Genomic DNA, 14,042 nt, shown 5'->3' with positions numbered 1-14,042 from the left:
AACCTGAGGCCAGAGTGCATGCTACACATCATGGAGCACAACACATGCCCCAACACAACATCCACATCACTAAAACTGACAGATTACCCTTCACCAGCTGTATCACCTGGCTATCTTGCGCTTGTCATTTGGGTGCAACATGGCAGCCATATCAGGGTCCACCTCGGCCAGTCGTTTATGCAACTCAGCTCCTCCCAGTTTCTCGAGCTCGAGCTTCCTGTTCGGAGACCCATCCCCTCCGTCCCCCGGCTCCTCGTTCTCCTGCTGCGAGACAAGTTGTATTTGCAAAAGCTGCCCTCGAACACTGCCATTAAGCTCCTGCTTCCAAATCTTTAACACATTACAAGGTCCGTTTAGAGCAGTGCCTAGAGTCAGAAGTAATGTGCAATGAAAACCGAGATTAAGATGAGAAAAAGCACCCGTGGCAGTTTTATTAACAGTAAATGACTATGCAGCACGAAGAAATGAAACTAAAGTGAAATATTACATTATCTTCAAGCTGCAAAAGCTTAAGCACTCTGGCTTAATGTTGTTATCAAAAGTAAAATGGGTAAAGATAATAAGACATTTATACATTTAAGAGATTAACAGTACAAAAGACAGAAAGGACATGGAGCGGTGTATTCAAGTTGAGCATCTATGACACTTACGCCAGTGTCCAACAGGACTTTCCACAGCAGAGACTCAATGTAATAGTTTGTTCCTCCAACAATTATTGGCAGTTTGTTCCTCTTGTGCATGTCATCTATGTTGGAACGTGTCAAGGAAGAAGTTTATCTCAGCGTATTTTGCATGGCTTAACAATTCCAGGACATTGTTGTGCATTCATGTACAATCTAAAGTAATTAAAAATATCATTATTGTTTAATTGAGGTAGAAAGAGTGAATACATCATATTCCTAATGAAAACTTTAAGACCTGTGATGACTACATTATGAACCAGTATTTCAGGAATTCTGGGTTTTCCCTTTATGCTACTGTTGAAGTTAACAGCATCAGTAGTATTTCAAAACACTCAAATATTATTGGACTTAATGGATGGATACGTGAAATTTGTTGGTATTTTTATTTGTGCTGCCAAATATTAACGCGTTATCACAGATTACGCCATCATCACAATTAACGTGATTTAAAAAAAAAACAAAACAAAACGCAATTAACGCATCTGGAGTGCAGAATGGCTCAAAATCCCTGAAATGTTTCCGTCAACACATTTCGGGCAGTTTGTCCAAGTAGAGTTACCTTCGCACATGCGCAAATGGGCAGTTGATCTGGTAGTGACAGGCAGCTGAACCAGTCAGCTCAATAGTAGACGTAATTACCTATTAAAAGATTTCCAAAGGGAAGAAATTGAAAAAATAAGAACTGATTATATCACCTTCCCTATCCCTTCTAAAGGGAAAGAAGTCCAATTTAAAATTTTGAATAAAATTTACCCGACAAATAGACTCCTTGGTGATAGATTCAAAATAGAAACTGGTAATTGTGTATTTTGTGAAACAGAAGAGGAGGATTTGGACCATCTATTCTTTTTGTGCAATTTCATACAAATATTTTGGTTGGATTTTCATACCTGGCTTTATTCCAGTGGGATTCAAATTACCCCATTTACCTTAAATATGATAATGTTTGGAGTGTTTTTGAAAGAAAAGAAAGCTAATTATGGTGTCAATGTGTTATTAATCTTGTGCAAGCAATTTATACATAAATGTCGTTTTTTTTAAGACCAAACCAACGCTAGCGTACTGGAAAAACGACTTAAACCTGTTGGTTAAATCTTTGACTTTAGTTAAAAAGAAAAAGGCTGCTTTTTTTGTTTTCTTTGTGGAAGATTTTGATTTAGTGAGTTAATATTCTGTTAAATTAAGTGACCCCATCTTTATATTTTCTTTTTCCTATGTATGAAAATTGCTAATATGTAAGGAATGTTCATTCTCTAAATGTGTAATATATGGTGCATTTTGTCTGTATGTTAATTTTGCTAATAAAAAAAAAAAAAAAAAAAAGAAAGTAAGTCAGCTCAATAGACTATGTGCACGTTAGCATATGCTACTTCCGGTGCGGAAACTCCTGTGGGGAGCTTTGTTTCCGGTGTCCTATTCGCGCCTTGTTTACGGTCCAAAACAAGTTTAGCAAATGAATGAATCAAGCGGCGATTTACATTTCTATAGATGTCTTGGGCATTTACCCAATATATCTGTAAATTATGTTCATCGACTTGTCGATATTTTTCCCCCCGCACCTCAGGGCAAAAGAGAAAAGGGATTCAAATGTTATATTTCTCAGTATCTGTAAACAGCTGTCGCTCGTTTATCGCGGGTGTTATGTTCTAAAAATAACCAGCGATAGGTGAAATCAAGTAGCCAATTTTATTTTTTGACGGTGCAAAACGTTTCGTGGACATACAGTACTGCACTTCAGAGTCACACTGCTAGCGATCGATGCAGCGATTCTGTACTGTACAGGAGAGACGTCACGGAGGAGATCGTCTGCAGCGATCAGGACGCAGGACACAATGTGATGTTAAAAAAAAATAAGCATGCAAACTTGCACTAAAAAAAAAAACGCGAAACAGCGAGGTGAAAGGTGAACCGCGTTATAGCGAGGGACCGCTGTAATTTTGAAGTCACAACATACCCTTCGTAAATACTAATGTATAGAAACCCTTACCAGCAATCGTTCATTTTTTGTGTGGCTTTTTTCACGGTTTGTTAACGTGCTGTGTAGGTGTGCACTTGACTAGCTGATATCGACATAACGGGAAACATCTGGTTTGACTATTGTTCACCTGTAGTTTGAATGCGGAACATTTGCCTGTTTAAATCATAAGACCAGTCACTATACAGAGATGTGCTTCTGAATGTGGACGATGTGTCTTCTGCTGCAGTGATGCAGTTCTGCTTGTGTTGAGTGATGTAAACAACTGATCGATCTAAACTGTTTAAACGTCAAAACTGATCATTAGATTTTTTTATGACACAACAGTGGTGAGTGTTCCCACCTTCTGCTCTTTGTAACTTAATGCGATCTTTCCGTTTTCGAGTTTTGGACATGATTTTGGAGTAAATCTTCGCAGTAGCGATTGACAGAAAAGTAAAGCTACCGGAAATGTACAACCCCACATCCGGTCTCAAACCAGGAAGTTAGCATTTTCTCGTGCACAGGGTCTATATGGTAGATGATAAACGCACACTGGCCCCCTCGATGGGAAATTTGAGTATTAACAGACTAACAAGACGGAACAGTCGACCGACATAAAGTATTATGCACATTGTGCAAGAAGGAATTTTCTTTTTACCGAACACTTCCAGCTTAAAATGTCACATTAACGCTAAGCACACGTTAGTCGGGGATGCTGCTAGCACTTTGGCTAACGTGTCACCCAGCTTGCGACAAACCACTCACGGAGCTTCGGGGGCTCATTAGTCTACCTCGGACATATTGACTGACACAGTTACCAAGTGGATTGCACCAAACTGCAGACCTGTTAATGTAGTTGAGAACACGAGCTTTACATAGATTTGGTTCCTTGTTTCAAGGACATGAAGTGCCTCCCCAAGAGTGACTGAGAGAGAGGATAAATGTCTACAGAGTTTTTTGTTAACATGTTTATTGAACATCTTGAACATTCATGTTAAGTGCGTATATTTTCCCTTTTTTATCGAGTCTGTTTGCTCATGCAAAATGAAATGCGATTAATGTAGAATAAAAATGAATGATATTTAATCGTGATTAATCAAAATTAATCCACAGTAACCCTGTGATGAATCTGATTAAACATTTTAATTGTTTGAGAGCACTAATATATATTATATATTAGTGAATACTTAAATTTTCTAAAAAGTTGTATTTCACAGGAGAGAACCTGTGCTAAAAGACTGAAGAAAACTATTGAAATTCTCTTTGAATTTAAGCATACATCCTCTGTGTTGTTTCTGCATTTACTTCATTATATTGCATAAATGTCAGTTACAAGCTTAAATATAAAGTTGAAAAAATGTAATTGCAGCCAGGCTATTGATCAAGTAATTGCGATTAATTACAGAAAATTGTGCAATAGTAGTTAATTTTTTTTAATCTATTGACAGCACTAATTTTTATGGTTAATATTGACAACAAATCTGAATAAAAACCTGACTTGTATCTATGTTGCTATTGACTCTGAACATTTGTAGCCATTATTCAGAGGAGGTTTATGTGAGAATCAAACAATCTGGTGTCTTAGCTCAACACAAAATACTGTTAAATCAGCCAGCTCCTGAGTACAAAGGTCGTGCCCAATTTGATGTCCAATTGCCCCCATGAAGGAACAGTGCAGGTAATAGTCCAGTAAATTCAGAGAAAGCAACTGGGCTCATGTTTCCTGTCTCCTGCATGCTCCAGGCCTGGACGATTCTCCTGACATCTGGAGTGTGAAATTTGGTTATGTCAGCTTTAAACTTCTTGTACTGTGTCATTTGAATAAATGTCCTCAGCCTAAAGATGTGGAGCTTTCCAATAAGGAAAAAAAAAAAAAAGCAAAAAATATGGTTATATCTAGGAAAGAATTTAAAATCTGTGTTGCAGAACTTTGATTCTGGTCTTTCTTACCCCAGTAGACCTCTCATGTCATGACCCATTACACCTCCTGACCCCCGGCTTAAGACTATTTATGGTCTGCCGAATGTATTTCGGACTGTTGTGGAGAAAATATAAGCAATAGAAATGCTTCCACCTGGGCAACCTGAAACTTTTGAAAGACCAAAAAGTAGACAGCTTTGAAACAAATGTCAGAGTTGTAAACTTAATATTAGCAATTTAGTTCATCTTAATCAGAATTATAGTGTCTCCTTTAATTTCCACCACTTGGGCAACAAAAGGCTGGAGGAATACTTTGGAACGTAAGGGGTTAATTGGCAACAGGTCCGTAACATGATTGGGTGTAAAATGACTGTTTTAGAGAGGCAGAAGTAACAAGATTATTTACAAATTGTGGAATAATTTCAGAATAATAATCCTCAATGTAAAATTGTGACATTGTATATCTCATTTACCTTGCACAAAATCATCAAAACATTATGAGAATCTGGAGAAGTCTCTGTGAGCAAGGGTCAAGGCCAAACTAAATAAATAAATACATTGGATGCCTGTGATCTGCAGGCCTTCAGGTGATGCTGCGTAAAAAATCGGCATGAATCTGTCCTGGAAATCACTGCATAGGCTCAGTGACTCACTGTCACTGTGAACACAGCTCACCGTGCTATCCACAACTGCAGGTTAAAGCTCCATCGTGCAAAGAAGAAACCGCATGTGAACATGATCCTGCACCATCATCATCTTCTTTGGGGCAAAGCTTGTTTAAAATGGACTGAGGCGAAGAGGATCATTGCATTCTGTTTTTATTTAAATTCGTCCCACCTCTTTTGTAATTGTAATTGTAAAATAGAAAAGCATAACAGGTCCCCTTTCAAAAAAACCTGCAGGTCACACAGACAGAGCCTGTGTGCCACACCTTATTCCTTCTCCCTCTTTTTCTGTCGCATCTTCTCTCATCTTGCACCTTGCCTTCTCTCCCCTCCTCCCTCCCTCTGGTCGCCTACTTTCTCCACTCTGGGATGATTAAATAAATACCCGACCAAACAAGATAAAGGCCCATCAGCCATCGTCACTCATCACTTGCAGAGGAGTGAGGGCGACTGCCGGCAAACAGCGAGGAAAATTAAGGGAGGAGAAAACAGAAAGAGGGATGGAAAACTGAGCAAACAGAGCCACAGAGGAGGAGGTCCAGAAGGAGAGAGTTTATATGAACGGCATGTAGAGAGAAGGCTTGATGGCTGATGAAGAGTCATTACACCCATTAGGCGTCTTAACTATCTTGCACACTCCTTCCTCTTTTTCCTGATTTTCAGTTAAAATCCTCCAGCTCTACTAATCTGTATTCATCTCTTCCCGTTTCTCCCTCTTTCCCACCAGCAGGCTCGCGGTGCACTGAGCCTATTCTTGGAGCTACCGCATCCCCTCGCTGCGCTGGTGAGGGTGAGAGAGAGAAAAGCGAGTGTCTGTGTGTGTGCGTGCACCCCATCCTGATCTATTAATACCCTCTCTCTAGTTATCGCCTCCTCTCTCCACATCTGTGTGACGGCCAGTGTCTGCAGGAGGGTGTGACTGCCCAGACCGTGTGTAGATTTACCACAGAGACTCCTCTATAAATACAGTCTCTAGAGATCTCTCGCTTTTCATCTTCACTGCAACATCTGCAGCAAGACACAATGACAAAACAAGGATGCGTGCACACTTACAAAAATCAATTACTAAGAGTGAAATCAGTTCTTTCTCTGCAGTTACTACTTGATAATTGGGGTGGGGCATTGTTGTAACATGCGGTAAGAGGTGTTATGGAAAACACTGCTCCCATGCTTTCACATGGCTCCAAAAAGGATATCAGTGCCACCGCTTTGTTCCTGAAGTCTACCACCGTGTAGGTGCTCACTAATGGGTCCACAAAGCCGATCATGTGATGTGTGCATTGGTTGCGCTCCTTAGCTGTCACCTTATTAGTGACAATGTCCAGGCCCTGGTACACCTGAAGGCACACAAAGAAAGGAATCAACAGGCAGGAAAAACTACCACATAAAATAAAAATATAAATAATTAGCCATTACAAAAAACCATTACAGGAGGTATTACAGGATAATTCAAAAGGGGAAGTTAAAATTCCTGGAAGATAATTAGTACTGCAACATAATTAGCATTATTGAGGTTTCTTGTTTAGCGTCATGTGCACATTGCTCATGCACATACAACCACCGGTCTTGAGGGAAAAATGTGTGTTCCCTGACCAGTTGGCTGGTGGTTGCTGGAGGTTCTTAGGTGAAATAGGTTGTACCAAAAACCTCCTTGCGATAGCTTTGGTTACTATCAGACTGCTGCGATCACCTGCAGTTTGCATGGAAGACACAAACATCTCCACAAACACTGACTACTAACCTACCCTCAGTAAAGCTTGAAAAAGTGCAACACAAACTGGAAACTGAGAATGCAGCCAAAGTCATTCAAAAGGAACAACCTTGTACTCTGAAGGGAACAGTCTCCATTTGCAGACAAGTAATCCCCCATGGAAACTACGATCAAATAGGGTAATCTGCCTGCGACCAAAACAAAGCACTGTATACCAGCGGTCCCCAACCCCCGGGCCATGGACCGGTACCAGTCAATGAGTCATTTGGTACCGGGCCACCAGAGTTGAGGCTCGGGTGTGAAATGTAGGGTTTACGGGGTTTTATCCGTTTATATCATTATTTTTTATTGTTTTTATCGTTAACTCTGTTTCTCTGGGTCTTTTCGTGCGTTATGAATAAAGCTTCTTTTTTTGGGTACCGGTACTGGTTTTATTTTGTTGTATTTATCAGCGACACCTTAAAGGCCGGTCTGTGAAAATATTGTTGGACATAAACTGGTCCGTGGTGCAAAAAAAGGTTGGGGACCGCTGCTGTAAACCACTTTGCGACCAAGTTTGCTTTCATTGTTGGAGACAACGACTCTATAAAAAGACAAACTTTTCTACATTCGTTAGATAGAAAACATACTTTTGTTCTTCATGAAGGTACCCATTTCAGATACTTGCTGTCTAGCTAAGTTACAGCTAGCCAGCTGACAGCATCCTTGTTGAGCAATAAATGTAACTCTGATTTTATATCTGACCTAGTGCAAAAAAATACATTTGAGGGTAGCTTGGGGTGAAAGACTATTTTTGAATATGGTCGAATAGTTTCACGTAATTACAGAGTAGTATTATGTTTAAAAACCCTAGGTAATAACTCCTAATGCTAAGAAATTGCTTGATAACCAATGCAGCAACTAGCTGGCTAACTTTAGCCTGCTTGCCCGCTAACATAATTAGCAAAATAGTACATGACGCATAAGTGTTTGGTGGGGGGGGTTTTCTCCTAATTTGGAGTTTGTGTTATGGTCTGCATTGGGTACCAGTTGGTAATTAGTGGACTCCATTTCAAAGCTAACATTTGCTAGCATTGGTCACAGCTGACTTAAGGAGCAGGAGAAAGGCAATGAGGCAAAGCACTGAAAAGCACCACATCACCACAGCCAAAGTCTCTCCCACAGAAATTAGTCCACAGGGTGTCAGAAGTCACAGTGAGAGTCTGGAAAGGTTTCTCTTTTTTTTAAAGTTACTTTACAATCTAGTCAGACATTTACAATAAAAGGGTGTGTTATGTAAAAGTTACATAGAGCATGCTGAAAACAGTATTTCAGGCTATATTATGTGCTGTAAGAACGCATGTTTATTGAATGTTCTCAATCTGAGAAATTATAAAACCCAGGGCAACACAGCAAAAATAGCTTCTATAAAACAAATAGGGTCGGGGATTGAAATCTGGGCTAGTATGAGACTGTGCGTGTGTCTTTCAATGTCAGAAGCTGGTCACAGGGCTATTAAGGGAAAGGAAGGATGAGTGCTGTCCGTCTTCCATGTCAAATTGCTCTGGCCATCCCTGCAAATTATGACACGCATCTCCCGTCAGCTTTACATCACCCAGCGATGGAGCTCCCTCTTGGAATGTGACAGCTGGGTGTCACACAGTTGTCCGTCATGATTTTCACACTCGAACAGAGTTGAGAGTTTTAGAAAGGGATATCTTGGGATACAGAGCACATTTCTTGCTAGGCTTCTCTTGTTAGAAGCCGTGTTCAGCCTTTTAAACTTCAAAGTCGTTTTCTCCAGCATTAAAATGTCTGAGATGATCACGCACATCAAAAGCTGATGCGCTCCCTTTCGGTGTTCATGTGCACTCCATCTGCAGTTACTTTTTACATGAACTGAGATGTTTTTAATTTGCACTGAATATGTTCACCTTCACATATGTTTGTACAAACCAATTATTTCCCCCCATTTGCAATTACAGTTCAGTTACAGAAGTCATTTGATGACATAATATCTAATATTTTCTGGATCACAGAATAAGGAAACAAAGAAACTTGAATTCATCCATTGCACAAGTGGGAGGGAAATTGGAGTGTATCAATAAGCTCAGTAATAATCAGACACAAAAAAGAGCCAAAATATCAAGAGATCATTACAACCGGATCAAGTCATAAAATGCCCTGAAAGAAAAGTAACTCATGATATTTATCGTTCAGCAGAGTTGGAGCTCCTGAATGATGCAGTTTGGTTTGCTGTTCGTTAGAGAGTTGTCAGGTCTAATAGTATTTAACATTTTAAAGTTATCTTGGGGAATTACTTTTAGTGAAGGAAATTTGTCCTGTCCTGGCTGACTGTGCTGCAAGCCCAGACACGGTTAAAAATGTCATTTTAATGGATTTTCAATTGAGCTAATGTCCATTTAGGTTCTCAGTCATCTAGGTCATGGTAGTCTGAGTCCTTGAAAAGAGAGCAACCTTCAGGTTAGAGAAGATGTTTAACCTCTTATTATCGAAGGAGTTTCTTGAGCTCCAAAACAACTGATGGAACCTGAAGTCCCAGATACTTGGAAGTCGTCCTGGGGGCCAAGGTGTTAAAACGCTAACGCTGCCCAACCTCACCATCACACACCCCACCATTATCTTCATGCACCTGGAAAGGAATCTCAAGACTGCGCTATAGGTGGGTGATAGCTGGTGCTCGACGATCTCTGTTGAATGATGGTCATTCACAGTGGGCGTACATGATCTCCTTTACGCTTGAGTAGAATTACGGGAAAGGCATTCGGCATCTACCTGCAGCGAGTATTTGTTGTCAGATGGGGGCAGTGGCAAAAACATCTGACACAACCGGTCTAGCTTACAAACAGCTAAAGTTAAACCGAATGTTAAAAACAATAAAGCGTCTACTGCGGCCACTGTTTTTGCTTTTCATTTTTGATATTTGATGATTTTTTTAATGCTTCTCTGGTCCCCGATGAATGCCGCTGGCGCGCCCCTTCTTTATTACGACCTACTTATCAAACAACCAGCATTCAACCAATGCATAGGCCATCTGCATCCAACAACATGTGGTTGGAATTTTGGACGACTACACGGTAGCACGTTTGTGGAGGGTGAAAACCCCTTTCTGCACGCTGTCCCAACAAAAACCTGAACGCAGATGGACCACAAATTGCATTCAGGAGTGCTTGGTGGGACAAAGAGTACTCCTTGACTGCCACTGGAAGGTAAACTTGGGGTGATCAGGGCAGATATTCCCTCTAAAGCAGAGGGGAAAGAGAAGAAAAAGGAATAAAGAATGCATAGGCTGGTGTATGGATGATTGATGAACTCTTGAAAGATACATTGACTTTTCACATAAGTTTCCTATACTTCTGAGCTGTCTCATCTTTTCTTCTCTTTTCTCTTTTTCTTACGACTCGTTCAACAGCGAATCTTTGGTTTTGTAACGTTCATCATTTTTCACGGCAGGAAAAAACTGCTCCCAAGTGAACGTAAAGAGTGACTTTATCCATTTGTCCATTCATGCTAAACAAATAACACTTGTGTGTCCATTTGGGAGGGTGCTTTAGTCTTAATAGCTGGCTGTCTGCTTTGATTAAAGGCTGCATTTTCCTATGCTGAAATACTGAATAATAGTGTGTTTCACCAAGATTTTATTTATATATATTTTTTGAACTCAGCCTTCTGGTTTTATGTGGACAGGATTTAGGTCTACTGGTAATTTTTGACTTGAAAGGGTTTCACAAAGTTTTCCTGGCATCTTCAGGGGGGTTCACTTTCTGAGCCACAATCACATACTCTGAATGGATGACAGTAGACTACACACAGATGCTGTGCAGAACGTGGCCTCAGGGCTGTATTTATATGATAAAGTGGTGATGGCGTGTGGGAGGAATGATATTAGCCACCACTGCTTCTGTCTTACGTGAAAGCTTGTTTGCCATATATGTACTGTTCATCATCAGCAGACATATACACCACTACTGGTATACCAACGTGTGGCAACGTAAAGGCAAAGCCAACTCTGAGTATCTGAACATCTCCAATGTGTGTTAGGCAACCACATCTTAAAGTCTTTGGAAATCTGCTATAGGGTCGGAATACCATTTTTCCCAAAGCTATTCCTTCCTGATAACCACACCGATTTATTGGTGAGACAATATTAGCCGTTTTCCGATGTATCAGTGTCTGGATTTATAACAACCGATAAACCAAAATTTAAAAAGTAAAGAAGAGATGGGAGAAACACCCCCAATCCAAGTTTTGAGTGTTGGCACGCCACAGTTTGCCCACCAGAGGGAACCACGCAAGAATCAGGCAAAGCGTAAACAAGTTAAAAAAAAAAAAAAAAAAAAAAAACCCTACACATTACAAATGTTCTCGAGTTCTTGTAACTGGACACACTCATTAAATAAGGTAGAAATAAGGAAGTGAAACAACTACATTCTAACTTCCTTACCTTTGCAATTTTTAGAGTTTTGGTGCTGTTTTTGTTTCCATTTAACTGCATCTGTAAGCTGTATTCATGAGCCTGTCTCAATAACTAGCTTACTGTATGATGATGCTTCCAATCGTTCTGCATTAATTTGGGGTAAAATATTCCAAATCTACTCGTCTTATATTGTGATTTTCACCCAGTCAGATTAAGCTCAGAATGATTAAGTCAGCACAAACCAAAGATTGCTGTTTTGTAATATCTCAAAGTTGTTTTTCTTTTTAGGAAGTATTTTGTGGTGCACGCCTTGCCCACATCCTCTTGAAACCTGCCTGCTACTAAGCATCTTTTTGTATTGCTGTAGCATTCAAAGTCAGCAACAAAATACAACTGTTTATAACTTGACATACACTACACGTGTTAATCAATAGAGCTGTGCAGGCTATTGATCAAATCCTCTGTCAGAGCCTGTGTGGATTGCGTGTACCTCTCAAAATGTTCTTCATCCAAAAGAAGGGAGCAGTGCAGGGCAGAACAACCAAGGCAGATAAATTATTTACGGCTTCTCTGCACGACACCACCCTCAGCCAAGCGAGAGTTGGATGCAAGAACGGATGGAAGGATGGATGGATAGATGGATGAAGGATATGAAGAGCAAATCAAGGAGGATGAAGATTTAAAGGGGTTTCTCTTTTTTTGGAAGGACAACAGCTTTAGAGAGATGAAAGGAGATGAACGGGCAGAAGAGGAGACAGAACAGCGCTGTGTACTTGTTACAGAGAACAGGATGCTCCCTCACAAATTTGCACACATTATCTACCAGCAGCCTTCCTGCTCTGTCTCTGACAGATACTCTCACACAGATTGTACCGAGAGGAGACAGGATGATGGTTAGAAGGATGGCAGCATGAATGGTGAAAGAAAGACCGATAGATGCTCAGAGAGACAGCTGGTATTTCTCTGTGTGTATAGTAGATAGAATTATAGAGAAAGACATACAGGGATGGCTGTGTGTCTCATTTTGAGCCGCCCCACCTAGCATATTAACACAACTTTGTTAGTCACATGGTGAAAAAACCAAAGACAACTTTGAAACAGCTCTGTATGGTCAATTTAGCATCCCCCCCCTGCTTTCACTAACATCACAATACAATAAAAAGTTTTTAATTTATTTGATCAACTTTTCTTCTGACGATGCTGTCTGTGTTGAGCGCTCAGTGGATCTGCGCTCGACTACTCCGCCTAGGCTGCACTGTGAGCGCAGATCCACTGAGCGCAGCACAAGCTAGCAAGACAGAAGCTAAGCTCGTTGCAACATGGCAAATTGAACCTCCCCCACCCTCATTCAGATCTGGCCTTTGGAACTATTTTGGTCTTCATGTGACGTATGACCCTGAAGGTAAGCCCATCATGGACAAAAGTAAAACAGTATGTCGGATGTGCCACGCAATGCTCAATTACATGGGTGGGAACTACTGCGTTAGCGCAGTTTGCTCGTTAACGTGTTGGCCGTCCAGCCCCACGCACGGGGCGATCCGCGGTAGCTCGTTAACGGAGATTTGCCGTGTTGTGGCGTTAACGTCATTTCAGATTAACGCTGACAGCACTAGTGGGAACAAAATGAATATGACTGCACATTGCCAACATCATCCTAGTGCAAAGACAAGTAGAAGCAGTCAAAAACAACAAGCACGCATGCTACAAACTTTACCCGAGTCATTTAGACAGCCGTTAGCACATGATTCTCCTTATGGGGACCTGATATGTTTAATGTGCTGCTGAGAATATAGCCCAGAAGAAGCGTATAGTATAGCTTTTATTTTGGAAAGAGCCATTTCTCTGTAATAAACCCTCTTTTCCAAAGATGAGTGATTTCTCGATCAGATAGATTTATTTTTTTATTACTTGGTTTCAGCAACATTAAATTTAAAAACTGTACTTTTGAGTTAAAATATATATTTATAATTTTAATAAATGACAAATTAAAAGCAAAGCAAAAGCATGAACATTTTTTGTATCGAAAAAATATCGAGCCGTGACACCGAAGTATCGAACCAAACCGTGAATTTTGTGTATCGTTGCACCCCTAATATATATATTTATATTTATATATATAAAGTGAGTTTGTGCCATCCATTCATTCAAAAGCAGGTGATGATTCTAATTTCGCCTTAAAGAGGACAAAGACACCCAGAGAGCAAGAGCTGGCAGACGTGTAGAAGTGTAAACAAGAAAAAAGAGAAAAGAACTGCTTGAATGGAAGATATGAACAGAAGGAAAAACAATTTGAGGGGGAGCTGCAAATGAGAGGAAATAAAATCAGAAATAAATTAAGACTTCCAGTCGAGGCGGTGGAAATGAGCTACAAATTGGAGCGATGCTCAAGCTCAGAGTCATAAAGGAATCAAAGATAAAAATCAACACGCCTAATCGTGTTTACACGTCTTCTGGAGGAAACTGGAAGAAGATGTCACAATAAAATTGAGATTGGGTGACTAGCACAATCGGGCGCCTTCTTTAAGAAAGCATCTGAAATGATGTGGGGAGAAAACAAATTCCTTTATCAGCTGGCTTGGAGAGAGAAAAGAAGAGGCCGCTGTTAGAGAAACAAAAGGCTGACGAAAGGTAAAGGATAGATTTGAGGTGAGCAAATTGTTTGCCTGCAGCTAATGCTGGTCACATCTCA

General features: G+C 40.4%; 1 protein-coding gene across 5 annotated transcripts in view; it reads right to left on the bottom strand.

Moving 5' to 3' along the window:
* trit1 (tRNA isopentenyltransferase 1) overlaps positions 1 to 14,042 on the bottom strand; it is a 45,127-nt gene that overhangs the window by 16,611 nt on the left and 14,474 nt on the right. The window contains exons 2-4 of one of the 5 annotated variants that reach the window (XM_040020397.1): positions 6,422 to 6,562; positions 651 to 749; positions 107 to 330 (exon numbers count right to left, since the gene is read on the bottom strand). In XM_040020397.1, the coding sequence (XP_039876331.1) occupies positions 107 to 330; positions 651 to 749; positions 6,422 to 6,562 (464 nt within the window). The remainder of the gene's footprint in view (positions 1 to 106; positions 331 to 650; positions 750 to 6,421; positions 6,563 to 14,042) is intronic. The other 4 variants (XM_040020398.1, XM_040020400.1, XM_040020399.1 and 1 more) reach the window with 4 other exon arrangements.

Source organism: Simochromis diagramma, unplaced genomic scaffold (assembly GCF_900408965.1).
Source record: "Simochromis diagramma unplaced genomic scaffold, fSimDia1.1 OVJJ01000753.1, whole genome shotgun sequence".
NCBI lineage: Eukaryota > Metazoa > Chordata > Actinopteri > Cichliformes > Cichlidae > Simochromis > Simochromis diagramma.
This window is presented reverse-complemented; position numbering and strand designations above follow the sequence as displayed.